The sequence below is a fragment of the Strix uralensis genome, chromosome 26 (assembly GCF_047716275.1).
Source record: "Strix uralensis isolate ZFMK-TIS-50842 chromosome 26, bStrUra1, whole genome shotgun sequence".
Taxonomy (NCBI): Eukaryota; Metazoa; Chordata; class Aves; order Strigiformes; family Strigidae; genus Strix; species Strix uralensis.
In genome coordinates, this window is record NC_133997.1 from 8,328,049 (window position 1) to 8,353,112 (window position 25,064).

The 25,064-nt window shown below is 49.5% G+C and overlaps 1 protein-coding gene across 1 annotated transcript; it reads right to left on the reverse strand.

The window, feature by feature from the left end:
• Positions 1-5,676: 5,676 nt before the first annotated feature.
• On the reverse strand, positions 5,677-13,908 carry LOC141935100 (ubiquitin carboxyl-terminal hydrolase 42-like). Its single transcript, XM_074851054.1, has 11 exons — positions 13,885-13,908; positions 10,981-11,377; positions 8,506-8,706; positions 7,947-8,057; positions 7,777-7,870; positions 7,567-7,634; positions 7,335-7,405; positions 6,715-6,797; positions 6,355-6,466; positions 5,880-6,020; positions 5,677-5,700 (listed from the first exon to the last, which is right to left on the reverse strand). Exons 3-11 carry the CDS (start codon positions 8,690-8,692, stop codon positions 5,677-5,679), a joined length of 891 nt encoding a protein of 296 aa, XP_074707155.1. The 5' UTR covers positions 8,693-8,706; positions 10,981-11,377; positions 13,885-13,908.
• Between the last annotated feature and the right edge of the window lie 11,156 nt (positions 13,909-25,064).

The window sequence follows — 25,064 nt, forward strand, 5'->3', positions numbered from 1 at the left end:
CGCCTGTTCCCCTGCTGACTTTGCCAGAAGTCCAACAAGCCCACGCCCCGATTTCTGTGCCTTGGGCTACCTTCCTTTCCCTCCGGAGTCTGGAATTGGAGTCCCAGCTCAAGTGTTCCCTCTTCCTGATTGTAACATGGCGAAAACAAGCAAGTCTCTAGCCCAGAAGGTGACCCCACTGATGTCAGATCTTTCTACGAGCAATGACGCCTTTCAAAGGCTCGTACTAGCGGCACAGGAGTGATGAGACACATTTTCCTGTGTTTCATTGAAAACGCCTGGGTCAGTCTGGCTGCGATTAGGAGGCCCCAGAATTCACTCTAGCTTGTCAGCACATGAGCACTCAGGGGTGGAGCACCAGCCACGTCCGTGGCCAAACCTGCTGGGGAAGCCGTTACTCCCAGGAGTCGTGCCCCATTGCGGCCACCGCTCCTCTCAGGAACAGAGCGGGAAGCTTTGGATGGCAAAGGATGTCAGGGTGCTCTCCAGAAAGAGAAGATCAGCGCAAATCCCCGATCCCCCAGAAATGATGGCAGGTCATCCAAATGGTTGAAAACCCCCAAATGCAACGCACGCAACAGCATCCGCCGTCCAAAGTGTTTCAGTGGTGCTTGTAACTGCTGCAGAGCTGCAGGCTGATGGCCCTGCTGTCCCTGTCACAGGACTCCGGCTGACAGCAATTACAAAGGCCCTTTTACCCCCTAGCTACCTACGCTCACGATCTGTCCTGAAAGTCAAATCACAATTACCTTTGAGAGAGGGTGGAAGCCGAGAGAAATGGGAAGTCAACGAGAAATGGCTGGAAAAAAGGAGGCACGCAAGTACCAAAGGAAGGAGCCGAGTTCTCCCGAAGGCCAGCTCAGCCCAACTGGCCTTCCCTGGCCCGCTTTTTGGGTAAAAAGCCCCTGGCCAGGTGACATCACAATTGCTGGGTGGGTGCTGCATCACTGCCCCTTTGTGACACGGGACGCACTGCAGCCACGCAGCTGCCACAGCCCCGGCACCTCCCGTAGCCAGCAGCTGGCAGCCCCTGGGCTTCCCCACGCACCGGGGAGGTGCCTCTTCACAGCTTTGCCTGCCACATTCGGGTTGCTGAGGGGTTTTTTACCACTCTTTGAGGTACAGGACTGTGCCCGTGAGACTCGTGCAGCAAAGCACCTGATCTGTTACCGGTTCACCTCCAACGACTTTCATCTGCCCCCAAGATACAGCCACAGGCTGACTCTGAACGAGCGCTACCAAAGAAACACCTCCAGCACCTGCGCTGGGTCGACCTTGGCTGGCTGCCCGGCCCCCACCCAGCTGCCCGTTTGCGGGCGGCTTTTTAGCATCCTCACGTTTTCTCCTGCCTCCAGGGTTTGTTAGCTTTCTATCAGCCGCAGCTTTGCCAGATTCCCACTCAGGGTGGCTGGAGGCACTTTTGTTCCTGCCCCGCTCGGCTTAGGTAGCTTTGGGCTGTCCCCACGCGGGACATCTGCTATCACAACATCTCCATGAAATTTGTATACAACTCTAAGACAATACTGCCAAAGAATTGGGAAAAATAAAACCAAAACCCCCAAAACACACCAACCCTCCAAAAACCAGAACGGACAGTCCAGGTATTGACTCCCATTTCAAACAGAAGACTAAACAGAAAGTAACACAAAGCAAGTGGGAATGGGGACAGAAAACAGGAGGAAAAGGCCAGTCTCAGTGCTGGGGGGCTACATTTAAATTACACTGGATTCCTAAAACCTGATAGCTTGGGTAAACCGAAATTTCATCCAGGAAGGATCACAGCTGTGCTTGCCAGCGCTAAAACAATGGGCACGAGCCTCTGCATTTCTGCAGCCTCTAGGGAGAAACACCAACTAGGGACCCTTGAAGTTCCTGAATAGTAACACTAAACCACAAAGGACCAACTTTCTTGCTTCGGCTGTAGTAACAGTAGGACAGCAGCACAGGTCTGGAACTGTAGAGTGACGGCTAACATAAGAGCAAGACAACGAAGAAATATTCAAAGTATAAGCTTTCGGGCATCCTTTCCAAAAAAATCTTAAGTAATTTTAACTTTGCTGCTTTATCGTTCAGCAATAATTGGCAAGCTTTCCAGTGATTTATTCCTACCACACTAAGATCCAGGTTCTGCTTTGGAAAGCATACAGAAATATGTGTCTTTAAAACCAAACCAAACCAAACCAAACCAAACCAAACCAAACCCCTACACTTTAGACCAAGACCTGAGTTAGCTTTAAGAACAAAGCTAATTGTGTCTCCAACACCAGAAGCACGGGAGGCTGCGGTGCTTTTACGGTGAGAGAGAGAGAGGACTTGTACAGAGAGCTGCAAGGCTTCCAGCTCCCTATGGCTACTCACAGCCCCAGTCAGGTTCAGTCAGAGCACGCAAGAAGGGAATGGTTTTGCTTTGTCTTGCATTTACTTGAATTAGTTGTAACTAACACTAAGTCTTCCGCCCTACTCCAGGATTTTCCCTTTTTTTTAATATATTTTTTGAGGCATCTCTGTTAGCTTATGGTAAGATGCTACTTAGAAATGGAATACAGGCATGCCGGGGAGCACAGGAAGCTAAAAGGATGTTAACCTTCCTTATGAACGTGTGATTTGTTTGCATGCACATGCTAGTAAGCAAAAAGAGCTCTTTCTGAGTAATTAAACCTCATCTGAATGAGATCAACTACTATAAACGTGGTTCATATTAATGCATTACATGAACTGCTAGGCTCCCTGGGCCTGTTAAACTAACTCAACTAACTCACCATGAGAGGCGTTCATGTCCAGAAAGGAATGCGAGCCAACCAGTGATAGAATTACAGGTGTCGGATTTAGACCTCGTGGCTTTAGACCTACGTACAAGAAGTGTTCAACTTAAAGTTGACTGTATACTATTCCTCCTGCTCCGAGGACTGAGGTCTCCTGGACAGAGACACAAGCATCTCAAAAGCCTTGGAAGTGAAGCTGTTGATTGTTGATTACCCAGTACTGACCCCTGGACGATACCTCTAGTTACTGGCCTCCAACTACACTTGGTGCCACTGAGCAGCGCCCTCTGGGCCCGGCCGTTCAGACCGTTTCAGTCCCCCTTGCTGTTGGCTCATACAGCCCATTTCTGTTCCAGTGACGTGAACTCCCTATTGAGAAGGAAGAGACTGGAAGACGGGCACCTGCGAGCACACAGCTTTCAAAATCCCACAACATAAACCTCCCACGCTGGGCATTTCCACCAATTGCCTCCAAGCCCCCAGAGAAGAGAACACCCCGTAAATTACACATGCAAGGCCAACAAGTGTTTTTAATTCTGGCTTTGGCTCCCAAAGGAGCAAAGCAGTCCCAAAAGCAAAAAAAGGATTAAGCTTCTTCCTCGAGGGACCTCTGGGCAGGCGGGCCAGCCGGCAGAGCTGTCCGAGTCTCTGGAAGGTCTCCCTGAGCTCTTCCTGGCTAGAGGCAGCACTGGGAGGAGGGACAGGGTGGGCTGCTGGTGCCCTTTGTGCAGCTTGGTCTCTGCTGGGGGCAGTTTTGGTGCTTCCTGGATTTCTCCTCCTCGTCCTTCCCGGATTTCTCCTCCTCCTCCTCCTCCTCCTCCTCCTCTGCGGCACTGCAGAGATCAGATGTTGTGCTCTGCCCTCACGCAGGGCCACGATCTGCCCCTGTCACCACCATACTGCCCCGAGTGGTTGATTCACCTGTGTCTCTGGGGCACTGAAACCCTCCCCCTCCTCCTGCTCCTCCTCCTCCTCCTTGCTGAGGGGTCATATTCTGTGATTTCCACAGAGCGGCTGTGGAGATCATAGCCCTCCTGTGGGGATCTGCTCCGCTCTCTCCCCCTCGGCAGGGTTGATGCGAAGGGTTGGTCCTGATGTGGAGGACTTGCTCTGCTCCTCCTCCTCCTGCTCCTCCTGCTCACAGAGTGGTGGTAGTCCTCGTACTTCACGAACCGTCTCCGGAGATCATAGCCCCGCCGTGGGGATCTGCTCCGCTCTGTCCCCCTCGGCAGGGTTGACCCTGACGTGGAGGACTTGCTCTGCTCCTCCTCCTCCTGCTCCTCCTGCTCACAGAGTGGTGGCAGTCCCCGTACTCCACGAACCGTCTCCGGAGATCATAGCCCCGCCGTGGGGATCTGCTCTGGGCCCTTTCCCTGGCACCATTCCTCTGGCAGTGGGAAGAAAGGCTGGATCCGTGCTCCTCTTTGCTGTTGTCTTCTCGCACGGTGTGCGGCACACGGTCAAATGGCTGACAGCAGCTTTCCTCCTGAAAGGACCAGAACTGTGGGCAACCCCCAGAAGCTGTGGGAGGGGACAGCTAAGGGCCTCCCAAAGGCTCTCCGGGAGGGCTGCAAAGGCAGAGGGACCACAGGTGGAGAAACGGGATGGGTCCAGGTGGGATGCTTTCAGATGGAGCAGCGTTGCAGCTCTGAAGAAAGCTGTACTGTGGCAGGGCAGAGAGAGCAATGCCAAGGTCCCAGAAAGTAATCCACTGTCCATCTGGTGCCCTGACCCACGTCCCCAGACTTACCTGAGTCTGACGAGGCAGACCCTGTGGTCCCACAGAAGCCGCCTGCATGCTGCCAGCCGCCCACTGGCTCAGGAAGGAACGGGCATAGGAGACTGCCCATGAGGAAGAAGCCCTTTCTCCAAGTTCCAAATCCAAGCGCCTCCTCTTGGGTTCAGTCATTGTCTTGGAGCTGTTTCTACAACAGAGAAAAGACGTAACCGCGATTACAAGTCAGGGTCCACAATATCGTGTCTGGACTTCAGTGTGTAAACGTACCTCTTCTGTAACTTCTGCTTTGTTCCTGATTCTATTTTCGTTTACACTTACTGGTACAGATCACATAGACAGAATTGCTTTTATGCTCCCGTCACTTTTAAATACTAATGCCAACTAAAAATTTTAAAAAGACCACCCTGTATAGCTTCAGTCGTGGTCTTCTCACCAGGTCTGCCTCTGGTGGAACAAGACCCCGCCTTTACACCCCCTACAGCCTCCGTTTCGTAGAACCATAGAATGGCTTGGGCTGGAAGGGTCCTTAAAGATCACCTAGTTCCAACCCTCCTGCCACGGGCAGGGACACCTTCCACTAGACCAGGTTGCCCAAAGCCCCGTCCAACCGGGCCTTCAACACTTCCAGGGAGCGGGCAGCCTCAAGCTCTCTAGACAACCGCTTCCAGTGTCTCACGACCATCACAGTAAAGAATATCTTCCTTAGATCTGATCTAAATCTACCCTCTTGCAGTTTAAAATTGTTACCCCTCATCCTATCCCTACACCCCCTGACAAAGAGTCCCTCCCGTCTTTCCTGTAGGCCCCCTTTAAGCACGCTTCTCTACATGAGCCAGCTTCAGATAGCAGACAAGTAGCAGTTTACACCAGGGCAGCAACCTAAAGCCCACAAGGAGAGAGCAGGACTGATGGGGGGTAGTTCAGGTTTGACAGCGCTGAAGGACGCAGGAAGCAGTTGTCTCCCATGGCAGAAACACAGAAACAGAAAGAGGAGGAGAAGAAAAACAGCAAAGCCAGGAAAAGGAGATGTATTCCGAACACATGTTAAGACTTGTTTTTACCTGACATAAAACAGTAAATAGGCTTGCTGACTGAGGACTGTGTCGATGTCACAACCACCCACAAAATCATCTTCCATCTCATACCACAGCCCATCGCTGGCCTGTAAAAAAGGCGTCAATATCTGGAGATGAACCGCGTCTTTTCTCAACAAAAACACAGGCAGAAAACGACAGAGCCAAGAGTCCATCAGAACAAATCCAATCCAGCCCCTAAGGAGACCTTCTCCCCCAAAACCTTGGCTGCCAGTAACACTGCCACGAACATTTGTCTTCCCCAGCACACATTCTTCCCTGGTTTGGAAGGAAGCTGCTCTTTACCTTTACGTAGCAGTAGTAGTGTCCTGTGTCGCAGCTGTCACCGCCATGTACCAGGACAGCATATAAGGAGTAGAGGAGCGGTTCTCCGGCTGTCTCAGACATGTACGGGTGAAGATCCAAGTGCTCGGGATACTCCACAACCTACGGAGAGACCAGGAGGGCTCAGGCATGATCCTGAAATACTCCAGGAAATAACCTTCCAAGACCAGCGCCCAGAGGTGTGCAAACACATCTTTGGGGCTCATGAACACTTGCTGTTCCCTAAAGCAACATGTCATGGTCTGGGGGGCAGGAGACTGTTCTCGGCCAAAGCAGCTCTGTCGGAGCAGAGTACGTGCTTGTCTTCCCACGGGAACTCTCCTCTCCCCACAAGGAAACATGAAAAACTCCACATGAACCGCTTGTGAAAGAGCGCACTGCCTTGGCAATTCTCCTGCTCCAGGAACATAAAGTGGCATCCCAACTGCCTACACACCTTGCTGATCTTGCTGCCGGTGAAAAATTCAAATCTCTTCAGACACACCGTGAGAACCTTGGGCGCGCGGTGGACTGTAAACCTCTTGGAGGCGGTAACCATCTTGTCACACCTGGAAAGCAAGCAGAGAGCCAGGTGCTGAGATGCGCCCTGTCTTGCCCCAAGAAGGCCAGACAAGCTTTCACGGCTCACACATCCTCACGCTATTTTAAGGCTGTTCAGTGCCATAAGGCCATATCAGAAAAAAGCTGCGTCTCATTACGGTGCATTAAACCTGTGTGAAAAGATGACTTATGAGAGATGACACGCAGCGCCTGCACGCACGATCTAGCGCCAATATGTCGCTAGTAGCTGTCTTACCTGCTGCATTTAAAGCAGTTTTCGCCGCCCAGCTTCTCCGGTTTCACAAAGTCCTTCAGAGCTGCGGGGACAGATGAGGCTGCCTGGAGGAGCGAGAAAGGAGAGCGCTGAGCTGCGGGAGATACCCTCGCCCAAACACTGACTAGGAGTGCACACAAAACCCCAGCTAGATGACGCTCAAGCAGTGTCCAGGAGGAGGCAGAAAGAGGGTGTTACGCTCGACATTCCCCTCATTTCCCAGGGATTCCCAGGGCTACCAAGAGCTCCATCTCTGCGCCACCGCTCCGTTGAGCTACCGATGGTGTGCAGGGTCATCAGTCACGAAAACAACACAACCCACCAGCCTAGGAGCCAGACGGGTGCTGAGGGAGGGCAAAGGGAAGAAGGAGGAGACTACATCAAGGGTGCAGGGAGGGAAGTGAGGGCTTGCTCAGCTTAAGGCCAGCACCTACAGGGAGACCACTGCCACGGCCTCCCCAGGACGACACCGCCCATTCCACATCCCACCCACCACCAGGCTCTCTGGTGTTCGCAGGATACACTTCTAAGTCACCTCTGTTGATTCTGGAAAGCTACAAGGGCCTTGGGACGTCTTGAAGCACAGCTGCAAAGCCTCTTACTTCTATATCCAAAGGAACATCCAGGAAGGCCTCGTAGGAATCGGAAACCGCGCTGCAGCTCAAGCACGTGACTGGAAGGCAAATGGAAATGCTCAGCGATAGGGGAAGGCAACTGACTGTGCCCGTTTACGTCCTTCAGAGCTACTACGCCAGTCACACCACCAGCTGTTTCTCACAGGCAGACAGAAGGACACAGACAATTCCAAGGAGAGCAATGGTTGTGGAAAAGTACCTCTGGATCTCAGAAAGCCCCCAAATATTTGATGGACAACGGTATCTGATTGCGAAGCAAAGTCCAAGCTGGAAATCAATGGTAAGGCAGAGAGTTAGCTCTTCCCAAGAGTTTTGCTCTGTCTGTAAGCTCGGGGCATAGGGCTTCCTTGATGGGAGTGCATCAAGGTGTCCAAAGGGCTCATTGAAAAGGTGATTTGTTTGTACTTACTTGCTCAGACAATCTCTCTGCATGGCATCGACAGTGCAGCGTAAGAATTCATGGGCATCTTCCTGCATGTCAGCCTCGAAATGTTCTCCTATTCCTACGAAAGAAGAAGTTAGTAGTTCTCTCCTACAAGAATGGAAGAAAAACCTGTAAAAGCACCTGAAATGGCTTACGTCTGAGAACCCTGATGATAGCCCAAGGCTCGATGGCAGTGCCTGAGGAATGCAGGACCGTGTGAACATGCTCTTCCATACTGCACATGACGCAGAAGCCTTGCCGACGACCTGAAGAGGGAGGGAGGGAAGGCAGGAGGGAGGAAGGTTCTCAGGTTAGCAAAACACCCATAGCGAGCGATGGGAAACCTAATGGGAGATCTTGACGTTGTAAGAACAGCCTCCACCCTCTTCTCCCAAGGTACCAATGTCCCAACAAACCCGGGAGACTTTAGTGCGTAGAAAACGTTCTTCAGAGGCATGCTGAACTGTCAAAACTTTTCTGTGCCACAAGCAAAGAGCGTTTAACTTGCAGGAGCGGGGACTAAGACCCAGGGCCAGGAAGAGGTGCCTTTCTGAAGGCACGAACAAGCAGCTTCGAGGCTCGAGTGTTCAAAGAACACCCAGTGCGGGGGTTGAGAAAGAAGGGCTGCTTTTCTCCTAAATCCGATTCCAGATTCTGGGAATCCCTGGGAAGTGCCCCACAGATTTACAGGGAGATGTTCCTAAAAGCACTCACACGACTGGCTGTGCTCCCGAGAGAGCAGGTAGTTGGCCAGAGGGGGCGTGTACGTCAGGCACTGCAGGACGGAGTTGATGAAGCACGTATTGCCCAGGTTGTAGAGTCCCGCTCCAGCTCTCTGCCGCTGCTGCCATTCCATGCAAATCGTCTCTGGGACAAAGGGACGTCTTTGTGGCAGAGCCATCTCCTCGGCAATGACTGCAGGGAAAGGACATTTGAAAAGAGATGACACGATATGGTTACATGAAAGCCTATTGATAAAGTCGAGTTCTTTACAGGAGCACCCAGTACAACCAGCTCTACATCCAACCCAGAAGCACCGCCAGAAGCTGCCATGGAAATATACGGGTCAAGAAACAGTTTTGGAACATCGCCTGTTCCCCTACTGACTTTGCCAGAAGTCCAACAAGCCCACGCCCCGATTTCTGTGCCTTGGGCTACCTTCCTTTCCCTCCGGAGTCTGGAATTGGAGTCCCAGCTCAAGTGTTCCCTCTTCCTGATTGTAACATGGCGAAAACAAGCAAGTCTCTAGCCCAGAAGGTGACCCCACTGATGTCAGATCTTTCTACGAGCAATGACGCCTTTCAAAGGCTCGTACTAGCGGCACAGGAGTGATGAGACACATTTTCCTGTGTTTCATTGAAAACGCCTGGGTCAGTCTGGCTGCGATGAGCACTCAGGGGTGGAGCACCAGCCACGTCCGTGGCCAAACCTGCTGGGGAAGCCGTTACTCCCAGGAGTCGTGCCCCATTGCGGCCACCGCTCCTCTCAGGAACAGAGCGGAAGCTTTGGATGGCAAAGGATGTCAGGGTGCTCTCCAGAAAGAGAAGATCAGTGCAAATCCCCGATCCCCCAGAAATGATGGCAGGTCATCCAAATGGTTAAAAACCCCCAAATGCAACGCACGCAACAGCATCCGCCGTCCAAAGTGTTTCAGTGGTGCTTGTAACTGCTGCAGAGCTGCAGGCTGATGGCCCTGCTGTCCCTGTCACAGGACTCCGGCTGACAGCAATTACAAAGGCCCTTTTACCCCCTAGCTACCTACGCTCACGATCTGTCCTGAAAGTCAAATCACAATTACCTTTGAGAGAGGGTGGAAGCCGAGAGAAATGGGAAGTCAACGAGAAATGGCTGGAAGAAAGGAGGCACGCAAGTACCAAAGGAAGGAGCCGAGTTCTCCCGAAGGCCAGCTCAGCCCAACTGGCCTTCCCTGGCCCGCTTTTTGGGTAAAAAGCCCCTGGCCAGGTGACATCACAGTTGCTGGGTGGGTGCTGCATCACTGCCCCTTTGTGACACGGGACGCACTGCAGCCACGCAGCTGCCACAGCCCTGGCACCTCCCGTAGCCAGCAGCTGGCAGCCCCTGGGCTTCCCCACGCACCGGGGAAGTGCCTCTTCACAGCTTTGCCTGCCACATTCGGGTTGCTGAGGGGTTTTTTACCACTCTTTGAGGTACAGGACTGTGCCCGTGAGACTCGTGCAGCAAAGCACCTGGTCCGTTACCGGTTCACCTCCAACGACTTTCATCTGCCCCCAAGATACAGCCACAGGCTGACTCTGAACGAGCGCTACCAAAGAAACACCTCCAGCGCCTGCGCTGGGTCGACCTTGGCTGGCTGCCCGGCCCCCACCCAGCTGCCCGTGAGAGGGCAGCTCCGAAAAACGTTTGCGGGCGGCTTTTTAGCATCGTCACATTTTGTCCTGCCTCCAGGGTTTGTTAGCTTTCTATCAGCCACAGCTTTGCCAGATACCCACTCAGGGTGGCTGGAGGCACTTTTGTTCCTGCCCCGCTTGGCTTAGGTAGCTTTGGGCTGTCCCCATGCGGGACATCTGCTATCTCCCCCTGTTTCTGGCTCAGCGAGCAGTTAGCACTTCTCCTGCCCTAACGAGGGAGATGATTGTTATTCCTGCCCCACTTGAGCTGGCTTGTTTGGCCCCTGCCCGCCCTGGGTCATATACTTCACCCCAGTCTTGCTCAGGGCAGTTACTTGTAGTCCTGATCAGGTCAGGGCAGTTAGTTTTGCCCCTTCTCCACTCTGGGCGGGGGGCTTTCTTTTTCTATTCTGTGCTTGGATCATTCAGTTTGGCCATCGCCTTCCTTAGGTGGCTTTTTCTCATCATGTCCCTCTTGTGATGGCTGAATTTTCTCTCTCCTGTTTGGGAAATCTCATTTTGCCCCTTCTCCACAGAGCGTACCTGGGTTTACTCCTGCCCTGCTCAGGTGGCTCTTTATGACCCTGCCCAAATTGGGGTGTCTAGCTTTTCTCCTGCCCCGACTGGAGCATTTAGTTTTGTCCCTGTCCTGACAGTGCATCTGGTTTTGCCCCTGACTCTGCCCTGCTCAGAGTGGCCATGTTTGCCCCTGCCCCACCAGGACCAGTGGGGCTCCAGTGCCATTTCCCCGGGACCAGACATCGGATGAGTGCTGTATTTAACTGTCACACCAGAAACTCGCCTTTCAGGACAAAGTCACCTTTGCTTCCACGCCTCCTCTAGCACCGCTCCTCCAGCTGCCATCTGACATTCTTAGGTGCAAAGTACCCTCCCTGCTGAGCTCAGTACAGGGTCAGGGCCCAGGAGCTGGCAGTGCCCGATGCCACCCAGGGTAGCAGAGGATCCTGGCAGCTGGATGTCAAGCAGGGTGTGCCGTGGCTGCCCACTCCTCACGCTCACACTTTAGCTACAGCTCTTGTGCTTGGGCAACGTGGCCTTTGTTACCATCCACAAAACACCATGGTAGGTGGGCTTGGTTGGGTGTACATGGCTGAAGAATCCCTGTGCCCCAAGATACGGAAGGCATCTCATCCATAAGATCCCCTGGACAGAGTTATTTCTTATTTGACTTTTTAGTATTAGTCCTCTGAAGACGCCTGGGGAAAAAAAAAAAGAAAGATTAAAATAATATATTCATATATTTCACTGCTGTGATTAGTAAAGGCAACAAGGAGCCTGACCAGAACCAGCCACCCGGGCTTCCAGGCTCTAGGAAGCTCTGGCAGACCAGTGCAGACTATGTCTGCCCTCATTAGACATTATTGACAGTGGAAACGCCAACTGGTGAAGGTATCTTCAGACCTGATCCATTGCTCATCCCTGTGGTATCTAACAATGCATTAACTGAGATAACAAAAAAAAAGAAATGCTCTAACTTTGCTGTCTTACTCCAAAAGCCGCTGCAGTGATCCAAATCTTGATGCTTTGGGATTGTCTTTCTTCAGGAAGAAGAAAGAGTCTCTGCGTGGATTTCAAACACACGTTGTGTCACCTGAGAAGGATCTTCTTGGCCAAGAAGTTTTGTCACCTCTGTAGTTCTCTGCAAGTTCAGAGCACAGAAGGAGACCCACCTAGTCTGTGATGCTCCTGCCAGGCACCATAAACTGTTCACTGGCACCGCTGGAACCTCACGAGTTTGCTAAACACAGGAGTAGAGACCATGCAGTCAGGGAGAGGATCTGCCTTCCTGGCTGTCACTGGCTGCTCCTTTGCAGCATCCCAACGTTTCCCTCCAGCCCCTCGGTACTGCCTCCGATGCCGTGGGGACCGAGCCCAGAGGAGTGATCCACAGCAGGGCAGCAGGAGGGGGCTGCTCTTCAGCCCTCTTTCAACAAACCCCTTCTCTGCCTCTTTGGCCTGGTTTTCGGCTGCCCCTCTTGATCTCACAGGAGGTGGGATCATCAGTGCCTGAAGATGTGTAGGATCCTCCGGGATGCCTGATTGTGTTATGTCTTCTCCCTCTTCGATGACCCTGTCTGCTGGCTGCAGCAGGGCTGCTGGCAAGGTGCACAGTGGAAAGACAACAGTCATGCCTCGCCCTGCCCAGCGATGGGATCAGGACAGCAGATGCTGAACAGATTCACCCAGGAAAACTCTTCCCCTCTCCTGCTGCCCCCAGCCTGTCCCCCGCTGTTCCTCCCCACCGAATCCAGGTTCCCAGGGGTCTCCATGCCCACCTGGTAGAGCTACAGCAAGCCAAGATGTGACCCAATCTGCAAAGGGTCCAGGAGATTAGGAACTTTATTATATATTTTTTATTATACCTGTCCTACACTCTCACTGATTCACTTTGAATCTCTGAAAATTTAGTGGCTTTTAGATTGTAAAATATTTGGACAAATATTACTGCCTAAGACTAGAGCAATCTGAGAAAATAATTTCAGCACAATAAAAAAAGAATTCTTCTGAGCCTGACTACAGTAGGCTGAGGTTCTGTTTTTATTAGTTGGAATAAACTATTTATTGACAGGAACTTAAAGTATGACTATACTGAAAATTGGACTCCTGTTTTTTTGGCAATTCACATTTTCTTTACTCACAGACAACAGAAGATAGCAGAAAGGGGAAAAAGAGCAGCAGCACAGCCTTGAAAGAAAACAGAGAAAGAGGCCCAAAGGCTAGTGAGAAAAGAACAACACAAAACTGGTGTAGAACTGTCCTAACAAAACCAGGCATCAGTTGCAGTGCCAGTGAAAAAGAGAGTGTCAGCTCTACAACATGCATACTGGTATTGATTTGAGTATTTCTCGGACTTCAACACTCTGCTTGGTTTCAAGGCATTCCTCAGGTCCTCTTGGAAGCCAGGATTCTCCCAAAATATCTTGAACTACTATTAGTAGGTAGTTCTTAAAGGAGACAGAAAACCCACAGAAAATCATGCCTTGATGGAATGATGTTCCCTGCACCAGTTCTATTGCAGCAGCCTTCTTTGCAGCAGAAGTGTTTGAGCAAGGATGTTCCTTGAAAAACACTCTTAACAAACAGCTCAAGCCTAGAGAAAAGAAGGTAAATATTCAGTGGTGGGAAATCTACTGTATTATCTGTGCTTACCTGAAACATGTCATTAAATAGTTTTAAAGACCTCTTTGCTTCCTGCCTGATAAGGAGTATCTGCTGTTGCTGTTTTAGAAAAGTATTTATAAAAACTTAATTGTTGTCCATGGGAGATCATATTGACCTGTGCAGAAGAGAATTACTTGCAACTCTCAGTGTGTTCCTGTGCTATGGTAGAGAACAAATCACAGCTGAACACTGTCGTGGATTTCTTGTCACTTTGTCCCTTGCAGCGACCTTTGCTGCCGTGCCCACTCACAGCCCTGCGGTGGGTACCAGCAGGACAGCACTGCACAACAGCTGTGCACGCTGCTCCTTTCCTGGGAATGTAGGGGAGAGATTTAATCACTTACTTGTACTGGCAAATTTGTATTTCTAGCAGATACTCTTCTACTGCCTACAGTTAAGGAAAAAAACATCATCTCCACCTGTACTCATTGCATAGGTAGTATCATTGAAAAAAAATTTCTGTCCTTCTGTTCATAAAGCTAGAGAGAAAATTCTCAGTTCAGTTAACAACACTTCTCAAATTCCATTTTTGTACACTTACTGTATGTATTTTTTTGTCTTTCTCGGCCAAGCTGTTTTTCATGCTTCCAATAACCTGCTGGAGTTCTTCAGTTTCCCTTCTGGCTTCCAAGAAGGCCAGCTCTGCCTCCACACGGTTACACCCTTCTTCAATCCAGTCTTCCTTCATCCGTCCCAGCTGAGCTTTGAGCTCTTCTATTTCTGTGTCCCTGCAGCAAAATAAAAATGCTGTAACACTGCTGCTGACCGGTCAGTTAAAGAGTCAACGCAAGGCTCCACTGCACTGGGATGGCCATGCTGCAGAGATGCTCCAGGGAGGAAGCCAATTCCTCCACACACCATTTGCTGCCACCTCTGAGAGAGCTGGCAGAGATGTAACCGGCTGCCAGGACACGCCGGCTGATCACTAACTGGAGTCCCTGACCTTGCCACACAGCCAGCAGCCTTGTGGGCTGTGCCGTGATCCCGGACATTTTGAGGCGCAAGCGGTGGCCTCTAGGTCAGATCCAACCAGGACAGCACTTAACGACTCGCCTACTGCCTCGTCCTGGAGGCAATGGGGAACAGCTGCTGGGATGCATCCCCTGTGCCTGCTCGCGCCTCGGCACGTGCAGCCAGAGCCAACACAGGCCTTGGGCAGCAGGACGGCTCCAGTGCAAAGCCCACTATTTATTGTACGTGGTTTCAGGGCCATGACATCCCATGAGACATTTCACTGTAAAACACCCAGCCCTCCTCTCACCCGACATGGGGGGTGTGCCCCAGAGCAGGCAGTGGGTGCTGCCAAGGGCACCAGCCCCAGGCCCGGCCAGGGGAGGCAGTGAATGGGCCGAGTTCAGCTCCACACGTGGGTTATGGAGCCGAGCACCTCAAAACCCAGGTTCGTCCTCTCCAGCTTTAGGTGTGAGCCTGACATGCTCGGCTGTTGAGTGCCTGAGACAGAGAGAAACAGGGAAACAGCAGCCGTGTGGGAGCAATTTCTTCTCTGTGTCGCAGGCTCTGGCAGGGATCTGCTTTCTTTCCTGTACAGGAAACTGCACAGGGAGGTGCCAAAGCCTGGGCAGGGTGACTTTTCACCTGAGTGTATAATATTTTCTATACTACCCCACCAAACTCTCTCCAAATCAAAAGGACCCTTATACGAAAAAACCAGTAAATCCACATGAGAATTGATGGTGTGAAACCACATGAAGAACCCTGCCTTGGAGTGAAATCCAACCACAAAGGGCTTTGACTACAAGTAACCTTGAATTTTACGGTGCTGAAACAATAAAGCTGTCTAAGAGTAAAACAGACAGATAACTGTGAGTGGCCGGGAAGAAAGAAAGTTCTGAAGTCATCAGCCACTGCTGATCCCTGGGAGATTTTATAATTATTTGACAATGAAGTGCAGGACTGTGGCTTGTGACAATGCTGGAATGTTTCATAGCGAGTCACATCAAACAGTTAAAAGAGAACATATTGCAAAGGAGACATCTCTGTCCACTTTGCACAGTACAGCATCGGCTCCTGCGTGAGGCAGAACTGGCGCAGACTGTGCCGTGCACTGCAAGGAGCACTGCTACAGAGCACTTCTGTCCAATTCAGTAGCTCAGCAGGCTCTAATTTAAACTTACATTTAAATGCACAATAATATATGAAATGATACAGAATCTTACTGCAAGTAAGATGATTTTAGGGCTTCATATGATACTTAGTATTGCTTTTTCTCCCAGCCAGTAACTTTGCTTGTTCGATTTAATCTAGAGAGTACTTAAGTAACGTTTGTTTCTCTAACGGTCTCACCACACAGAGAGGAAACTGCTCATTCAGCATCATTCTGCCGATCTCTGCACACTGGGGCACCCCGCGACCTTGGAGACGTCTCTGACTTAAGCACAGGGGTGTCCCGATGCTGGTCCCAGCCCGCCTGCCAGCTCCTCCACACAGGGCAGCAAACAGTCCTGTCCATTTGAACTCTTTCCACCCACCCCAAAAAATGGAACCAGCAGGGATTGCCTGGGCAGAGCACAACAGGCGCTGCTCCATCCCAACACCCCCATGTTCGCAAGCTGTCTGGATTCGCACTTCACACGTGATGGGGAGAAATCTTACAGAAAACCTTCATGAAAGGTTCCTTTAAATAGATGACTATGATAAAGGTTTTTACTTGCATATAGTTTTAGTTATATTAAGGTTGGGCAAGGGTGTTTAAGAAAAAAGCCTCACAGGCGATATTGTCTCCTTCTTCCTACAGAAAATAAGGTCATGATCTGGAAAGGCACCCGCTGAGCTGACAGTTTATTACAAAGAGAAAACAGTGATAAGAGCAAAAGGATAAGGGTAACTGGTTAGAAGCACTGCTGTTAACTAACATACACCCAGCTGTCTTCTCCCACACTCCAGCCAATGACTTTTCTGTCTTACCTGACTGTACCTCCCATACTTGTGATGAATAAACAACACAAATATACCAGTCAGCTGATCTGGCATATTCACAGTTTTTGTTCTTGAAATACAGCATCTTTTTTCCCTTTCTCCTATCATGGTTCTATCAGTGTAAGTGCTGACCGAGAGCATAGTGTTACCCAAACAGTTTTAAAACTCACAATACTGATATTGTGTGTCTTAGCTGCAAGACCTTACACAGCAGTCTATCTCTGCACTAGCAACACTTGCGCTACCCAGGAAAAATTGCTTTGCTTACTTGTGAGAAAAAGAAGATCTTTTGCTTCCAGCAGCAGACACGTGGATTTCAGGGGCTAAAATACTGCCCATGCTGCCTGAAGAGCTAAAATTGGCTTCCCTCCCTGCAAAGAAGAAGGGAAGAGTGAAAACATGATGGAAATTAGAACTCAAAGACTGTTTTCAAAATAGCAATGAAGCGTAAGCATCCTTCCTTTGTCCATCCTGTGTTAACTTTAGAAGTTGCATGAATTTTCAAGCATCCCTGAGGAGAAGTGCTGAATTTGTTCCAGATTTTCAACATCTCTTCAGAACTGACACTTCAACAAGAAAAGAAAAAACATTTGGGCACAAACCCCTCACACTAGAGAAGCCACGTTAGGACTCAGCTGGGAACATTTGCTGTGACGACCTGTTTGCTTTCTCACAGCCACCGATGCATGTAGCTGGATTAGGCTCAGAATACTTTAACTGGGGAATCGGAAGAATATTGAAAACAGTGGCATCAGTAATACAGATTGTATTTATTTCTGTGGAGGTAAATCAAGCTGAAAACCACAGGAAACAGCCAGGAAGAGCAGAAAATTTGCTGCAGTAAATACACAAATTGCAAAGCATGTTCTAGCTTGACCTCACACTTATTTTAAAACAAAGACTTAAGAGTGTGCAGTGTGTACAGCGCCGGCTTCTTGTTTTGGCTCATATTCCATATGGATTAGCAGAGGAGAGGAAACAAACTCCTTGAATATACAAACTTTTTTTTTTTGACTGAAGATCACAGCTATTGCCATCTTCCACACCTGCTTCAACCCTGACCTCTAAACCCCAGCGCCCTTTTCACACCTGAAACTCAGGCACCTTTTCCAGAGGCAGGAGCACGTCCCCACCACCCCCAGGAGACCGGCATCTCCGCCAACAGGCGTTTGGGGCTAAAAGGCAAATTGGCTGGCACGGGTCTGCCCCCGCTCAGCACCCAGCGGCTCAGGCGCTCCCTGCACAAGCCCCACACCCGCATCCCCCCCTCACTGGGGTTCGCAGCCGGAGCTGCGGCTCCTCACAGGCCAAGCGCAGGGCGAAGCTCGGGGCTGCGGCTTCCTGAGGCGAGACTCTCCCGTTATTGGTGGGCGTCCCACTGGCTGCACATCTGGAGCAGTACCGGGACAATCAGTGGGCAGAGAGAGAGCAAGGAGTTACAGTGTGCCTGCTGGGAACTGGCTTCAGACCCCCAATAACAGCAACTGAGCTACACACAGTGGCGCAGCTCCCCCGGGAGCAGACTCCCCACATCCCCTCAGCCTGCCCAGCAGCTGCTGTCGGGGCACTCTTCTCCTTCAGGCTTGGGCCCATCCTCCAAAAGAGGCAAACAGACCTCAAGAGAAGTTGCTTTTCCCTTCACTGAACTAAGGAACAGGCGTCTCCTTTTATTGGTTTACTTTTAGTTTGTGAGGAAGGAGGTAAGTACCGACCTGCAGAAGATTTGTGCGGCCAGCCCGGAGCTGAGCAGTTCATTATTTAGGACAGACTGGATTCAGGCTTTCGCCTTCTTCTTGCCCTTTCCTCCTTTGTATCTTGCTGATTTCCATTTTGGATCCCCCATGTTCGCTGTGACGTCTGGGCGCTTGCTGCAGCCTGAGAGGCTTCTGAACAAAAGGACATCCATGTCCTGAGAGGCCACAGCCCAGCCACTGATCGCCTGCGTCTCTACCACACAACTTCGACAATAATGTTTTAGAAAGGTGTGGATCATAACATTTGTGACACAGAATTAAAAGATCATTTTCCTAGGCCACTTTTAGATCTGGGTTCAAAAATACGAAACACTTTAAAGCCAAAATACTCTTTGTAGCTACTACTTTGCTGATTCTCGTTTGAAAGAAATACTTGGTGATTTGAACATGTTTTTCACATCAATTCAACTAACTTTGTTTAAATTCAAACTTTAAATCTATAATAGATAAAAATACAAACTAAAAAAAATACTGCTGTGCTTATAATTTTTACCTAACTTTTAAAACATCTTTTGCTCAAAATATTTATATCCCACTGTTATCTCTCAGAAGTTATAGAGAAGTTATGAGATGCAGAATCTCCCTGGGCAATGCCAGATGCCTCGGGCAGCGGTCCTCAGAAACAGGACAGAGAGGGCTTGGGCTTATCAGGGATGAACAGAAGAGGAAAAGGCATCTAATTAGACCTACCTGGAGATCTAAGTGTGATCTTCAAACAGAAGCTTCTGCAACTGAATGTCTAAGAATCGCCTTTCTGTTAAAAAAAAAAATACAGAGAAAAAAAATACAAATAAATGAGACAGAGACGTTACCCAGCTTCAGTGAGGGCCAACAGCAGAGTGGTCAGAGACCTGGTGAGGAACACAGGAGCCTGCGGTGGGATTCATCTGACTCAACGTGGATGTCTCTAATGGAGGCGCCCACGTCCCAGACAACCCTGGTCCCATTTTAGGCAACAGAGGGTTAGTCAGTATAACCAGTGAGTTCAAGGAACTGTTTATCTTACCCTCAAGTAAATGCTTATGCGTTTGGTCAGAGAGACCATGCACTAGATTCACTGAGTTTATTCATTATAACTCCTTTAAAACAAAATAGGCCCCCAGGCCACTCATGCAGGCAGAGACGATTACAGCTACAGCACAGACACACCGCTGAGGTCAGAGAAATGACAACCCATCTCTGCTCTACGCAGTCTGGCTCAACTGGTGAATTTACACCTCCCTCAGCCCCAGAACAGCTCCTGTAACCCCCAGAAGAAGGGAAATGACAGATTCACCTGTTAAAGCTCTTCCCCTTCCTGAGAGCAATGGGAGCAGTCACTGGACCAGAGACAGAGAGCCCATCCCCCCGCAGCCCCCAGCTCCTGAAGGTCATCTAAGGAGAGCTGGGGGTTCAAATTTTACCTCTTCTGAATCGCAAGTACCGAGGGATTTCTGCCAGGCCGAGCAGCTCCCACCGCATCTCCTGGCTGCGCTGGGTCCCTTGACCCAACTGGGAGGGACCCTTCAAAAACTGCCCCAGGGACCCAGAGATTCCCCAGCTGGTGGGGGTGGGGCTGTGCAAATGAGGGACCCCGCTGCCATCCCCCAGCCCTCACAGCGCTGGTCGCCTGCCAGCCCTCACAGCTCCGACTGCTGCAACACACAAACCCCTCGTTGGGTGACACCCCCCCCTGCTCACCTTGAGGACACGAGCTCTGGGGACAGCACGGGCTGGAACCTGGACACGGCATCCTGGCTTCTGGAGGTGAGATGTGCATGGTCATCTCCCGCTGAGAGAGGAAAAAATGGCATTAGAAACCCTCCACCTGACACAACAACAGCTTTAACTCATTTAAACCAGACACAGAAGATGTTTCTATGAACTTCTGACCCTAGGTTTTAAGAACAATACACACTTTAGACTACTATGATTAAGTGGAAGAAATCACACTACATAATCTGAATGGCACTTGAAAGAGGGTTTAATGTTTAAGCAAGCTGGGAGGGGATTTTGTCAGCCAGGAATCCATCAGCAAGCACCTGGATCTTTAAGGGAACCCCTTTTTGTAACATTGAATGGAGATTTTTAATTATAAAGCCATTCACTCCAAAAAGGAGGAGAATATTCACTGTATACTAGCACACAGCTATTCATACACACTCTATTTTTATTTTTAAAACAAGTGCCACTGGACAGTATTCCAGATGGAAGGCAAATGTGCGTAATCCTTCCAGAAATATTGGCAGCTCAAAGCAATTGTCCTCCTGTCCCACAGAGCATCCCAGAAGAAGACTGAGCTCCCCAACAGGTCTTGCCTGGCTGCAGTCCCTCCCCAGGAATCCCAAAGACAAACATGATGCTGTCACGACACATGGGCACACCATGGGACACGGGGGGGACATGGGGACGGCCCCACATCGGGACACTGGGAGAGCTGGTGGCTCCCAATGTGTGTCGTGATGATGGGGATGAGCTGGTGGAGACTGGGGACACAGTGGGACGCGGAGCGGGACATAGAGGGGTTTACAGCAGCCCTGGATGACCAGGACAGGCTGGCGACCTCCCCCAGGGGGTCCCAGGAGAGGGGACAGTCTGTGGGGTGGTGTCCCCCAGACTCACGTATTTCTCCAGGGAGAGGGTGAGGTTGTCCATCAGAGCCTTCACCATCCCCATGAGGTAGATGAGCAGCACCAGGTTGTTCTGCACCACCTTAACATGGACCTGGGGGAAAGGAGGACCCCAAAAATTGTGGGGGGGTGTTTGCAAGGGCCACCCAACCTTTGGGGACACACCTGTGTCACCCTATGTGTTGGGGACACCCCTGGGGCTCACCCCCTCCCAGATGAAGGTGCTGAAACGTGGAAGCATCTGGTAGAGAGCAGGGGTCAGTGGTGATGCTCTGGAGAGCTTGATGGTGGGGGGGGAACAACGGCCACCCACGGCCTCTGGCTCTGCAGCCCCCTGCTCATCTGGGGAAGTGTCCCGTGTGGAGAGGATGGAGGGGAAGCCGTGGGGCGATGGGGGCTGTTTTCAGCCGGGCGGCTGGGAGCTGTGTCTGCCTGGCTGCTGGCTTCAGGTGACTCTTCGAGGGGTGTGATGGAACATTCTTGATAACCATTTTTCTCCCTGCACAGAAACACCCAGCAGAGACACAGTCCCGGTGTTGTGAGCTAACGGCATGCCAGCCGGGCCAGGAACGTTTGGATAACAGATTTCCCAGAACAGCCTGTGCCTCTGCTCCCTTCCTCCCCACGCACTGCCCTCTGACCCACGCTCGCTGCTGCCGCGTCTCCCACACGTGGCACTTGCCTCACCTCAGCCACCTACGGCTGATTCGGCTTTCCTGTGTGGGCCAACACGCAGCGCACAGAGTAATGAGGTGAAGGACAGCACAAGTGTATGAGTGGAGTCGTGTGCCACAGCAGCTCTCAACTGATATGCCAGCAGATGTCACAGCCTCCCCTAATATTCTTGGCTGTTCCCAGGATTTTCCTCCAAATTCTCCTTCCTTTAGCTTCTACTTTCTTTGCTCTTAGAAAAACACTTTGTGCAGCATAGCCAGAGCTCCTGACTAGTTTTCCCTTTATTCAATGTATATCACTCTACAGAAGACTAACACTGACTTCTGAGCCCTCCTTACCTTCGTGAAGACCCACGGTAAGAACATCACTGTCTGAACAGGGAAAAGTGCTCCAAAATGACACATCCTTTGCAATGCTGTCAAACAGTTGGGTTCAGCCAGAGCATTTGCGAGCGCCAAAGGACACTGCAGTATAGAAAACTTCCTTCTAGGTAATAAGGAAATAATACAATACTCTGCTAAAAGGACAGATATAGAGGCTAATGAGCAGAAGAGAGCAGCCGTTATCAGTAAGACACAAGGAGAAGCTTGTGTGCAGAGAAGAAAAAGATTATTGTGTTTGTTGACAGCAAAAGAACATTTAACCAGGTAAAGGTAGCAAAGAACTAGGACATTAATGAAGAATTCAGGAAAATATTACATTGTCCTCTGGGCTTTTATCTTTAAATTTAATTCCCTTTCATCTGTTTTTTTTTTTCCAAGGCAGTGAATTCCTGGTCCCGTACAGACTCCAGGTTAACAGACTGAAATACCTGATCTTCCTGCCTGCATGACAGCAAGATCCAGTTTAAGACTGGGGGGAAGGAGGGAGGCTCTTCATTGATTCCTCTCCAGGAAAAAAGGGTATAATATTCTTCAAAAATGGCAGATAGCACAATCTTTTCAAAACAAACCAGTGTGACTATTATTAATGGAATCAGCAAACCTGTTTAGATTTTTTTTACTCAAGGGGATTCATTTGCAATATCCACATCAGTGACTGTTCCCTTAGCACATAACAGATCTTTCTGTGAAATCTTAATTAAGCAGTCAGATTGTCTTTTCTATTTTTCACAGAAAGACAGTGTTCCGCATAACATACAATAAAATCCACTACTGGAAGAAGATGCTTTTCTTTATCATCTAGCTGAGATTTATTTCCTTGCAGCCTCCTAGCCCAAGGAAAATGATCATCTCCAGGCCATGCAATCCAGTTTAAAAACGTCTTCTCATTTTTTAAAACTATGCATGAGAAATGATTCTCATGTTCATTAGAAGTATTCCAGAAGGAACTGCAAAAATAATGTTTTTAAGGACTTCATAGAAAGAGCTCTTTTAGCAGTTCAGAAGCTTCCCTTTCCAAAATGTACATACCAGGTTATCTTATGTCGTGGAGCAATGTTTCCCCCTAAGCTGCTGCCTCTTCCTACCACTGTGCCCATTTGGAGTTCTTAAGAGTATTCGCTGATTTACGAGGCACAACCAGAGAGCACTAAAAAAACCCATCCTGGGTTTCAATGGAAAGTTTCCATCAACATATTCTTTCTCTTCTGGAGCCTTCCTGAACAACTCAACAATAACAAGAGACTGAAGTTTCTGCTAGACTGTTGCAAATCTCATTGTCTTTTCATCAGAATTAAGTTTCTTATCACAATTTCCAACTTTTGTCTTTCCTTTCCTGTACCATCTAGAGCCATCTGAAAACCACAGATGATCCTTTTGAGTCAGGATCCAGCTTATTAACCCCTGTTACAGAGCTGCTTTATTTTTTTTTTTTTTTTTATTTAGGTTAGATTAGACTAACTAGAGAATATGTTTAGTACTTCTAATGCTTGTATTGTCTCAACACGCTAACAGCACCTTTCAAGAAATCTTCAGGTTTGAGAATCAAACACAAGCATTTTTTTTTGATAGTTTGAATGCAAAACGGTCTCAAAGGTCACTAAAGGAGAGTCTGCTAATGCCTGAGGTTCTTTCCTGACCTAGCTTAAGTTGCTTTTGCTCCTGTTAGGCTGCACACCCAAGAGATCTTTGGAGAGAAACAAACCACAGCAAAGTCCCACCTGCATAACCCAGATTCTGAAGTCTGACCAGCTTGCCCTGCAACACAGCAGGCACTCGGCTAAAGCATGAGAACTCTGCGCCGTTGCTTTCAGAGCTGTTAAGTAAAAACAATTCACCTACGCTGAGAGCCTCGAGACTGACCGAAGAGAGCCGCCATCTCTATTTCTTGGAGCTTCATCCATCAACAGCCACACTGTCAGCTGCTCAGTGCTGTACACTTAAATGGAAATGAAACTGGCAGTGCTACATTTTGGATCACAGAAATCTGGGGGTTTTTTGAGCTTGCTTTCACAAGTAGGGCAGAATTGGCTCAAACTGAAGTGGTATTTCCCCTCTCAAGCTAATCATCTAGTTTGAATTAACCAAAGGGATGTGAATTCTTTCAGCTCACTTTTTGCAGAGGAGGAGACTCAAAATTACACATGAAGACAGTCTTGAAGAGCCTTTCGAAAACAGTGTGTGCCTGAAACTCTCTATGCTTTGCTTACACCATGTTAGTTAGCCTTCTGAAGAGGAGGAAAGCCTTCTGACCTTTTACGTGAGGCCCAAACAGAAAACCCGACTACCTGAGACACTTTGACTGAGGAAGCTAAAATGCAAAGATGTCTCCATGAGAATGGTTTTCATCTTGTACTTACACAACCTGGATATGACTAAGTATTTTAAAGCACTATCAGCAGCCATTCCCTGTAATGTGCCACAGTTTTAAACATTAAAAGCCCTTACCTTTGCAGACCGCATCAGAACGATGGTCTGAAAATGAAAGATGCTGTGTATCTAGTCAAGCTCTGTCAGGGTGGCTTTGCTCAGTGATCTCACACAAAATAGGAGCATTCCACAATTTATGCTCCATTTATCAGTATATTATTCCTACAGGCAGGAACCTCTCTTAGACCAAAATGCACCTACCAGAAGACATTGTTTCAATAATTAAATTAAAATCATGCTTCTATTTCCAAGTGACAGAATGCTTCTTTAGAAAACTGAGAAATCATTTAGCTGAAACTAATTCCTGACCTTCCCCCTCAGGGAACTGAACAGCAAGCTTCCTCCAGACTTCAGACCAGTTTCAAATGCCAGGAAAAAAGACTACTAATGATGAAAACAGAAGCTTTTACAGAAGTCACATCCGGAAACCAACACCTAGAGCTCTTCTCAAAAGGAAAATCTAAGCCTTATACAGCCACCCATCAAGAGAGGCCTGCACTGGGACCTTCTGATGGCAGAGGAGCTCAAGCAGTACCGAGGCCCAGACAAGCAATGGGGAGATGATGCCAGCAGCAGCTCTGGAAGCCCAAAGCAGCTGTTTCCACCTGCTGAACGGAGTCATACAGAGTGTTCTTTCTGGTCTAGATCACAAACCAGTGGATTGAGATTTCAGAGGTACAGGATAAGCAACACAAGCTCCACAAAAGACAGGAGTTTGCCACGCCTGTGCCCAGCTGAGGGTTGTGGTAGTTCTGCAGAAGATTGCAAGTGGCAGCACCTCTCCCAGAAAGAGATTGTACACATGAGGACAGCAACCAATGCATTTATTCACAAATTATGCAAGCCTGCAGAGGTCAGCTGTAACATGCACAACAGGTGTACGATGCAAAAAGAGGAATAAGTCCTCTTTTAGTATTTCGTGACAATTCACTGACC

Bases quoted from the DNA above. Each gene is read 5' to 3' on its own strand.
- LOC141935100 (XM_074851054.1), bottom strand. From the start codon at position 8,692: ATGGCTCTGCCACAAAGACGTCCCTTTGTCCCAGAGACGATTTGCATG. The intron at 8,058-8,505 runs GTGAGTGCTTTT...CTCCCTCTTCAG, and splicing joins TCGGGAGCACAGCCAGTCGT to GTCGTCGGCAAGGCTTCTGC. The intron at 6,798-7,334 runs GTAAGAGGCTTT...TCGCTCCTCCAG, and splicing joins ATGTTCCTTTGGATATAGAA to GCAGCCTCATCTGTCCCCGC.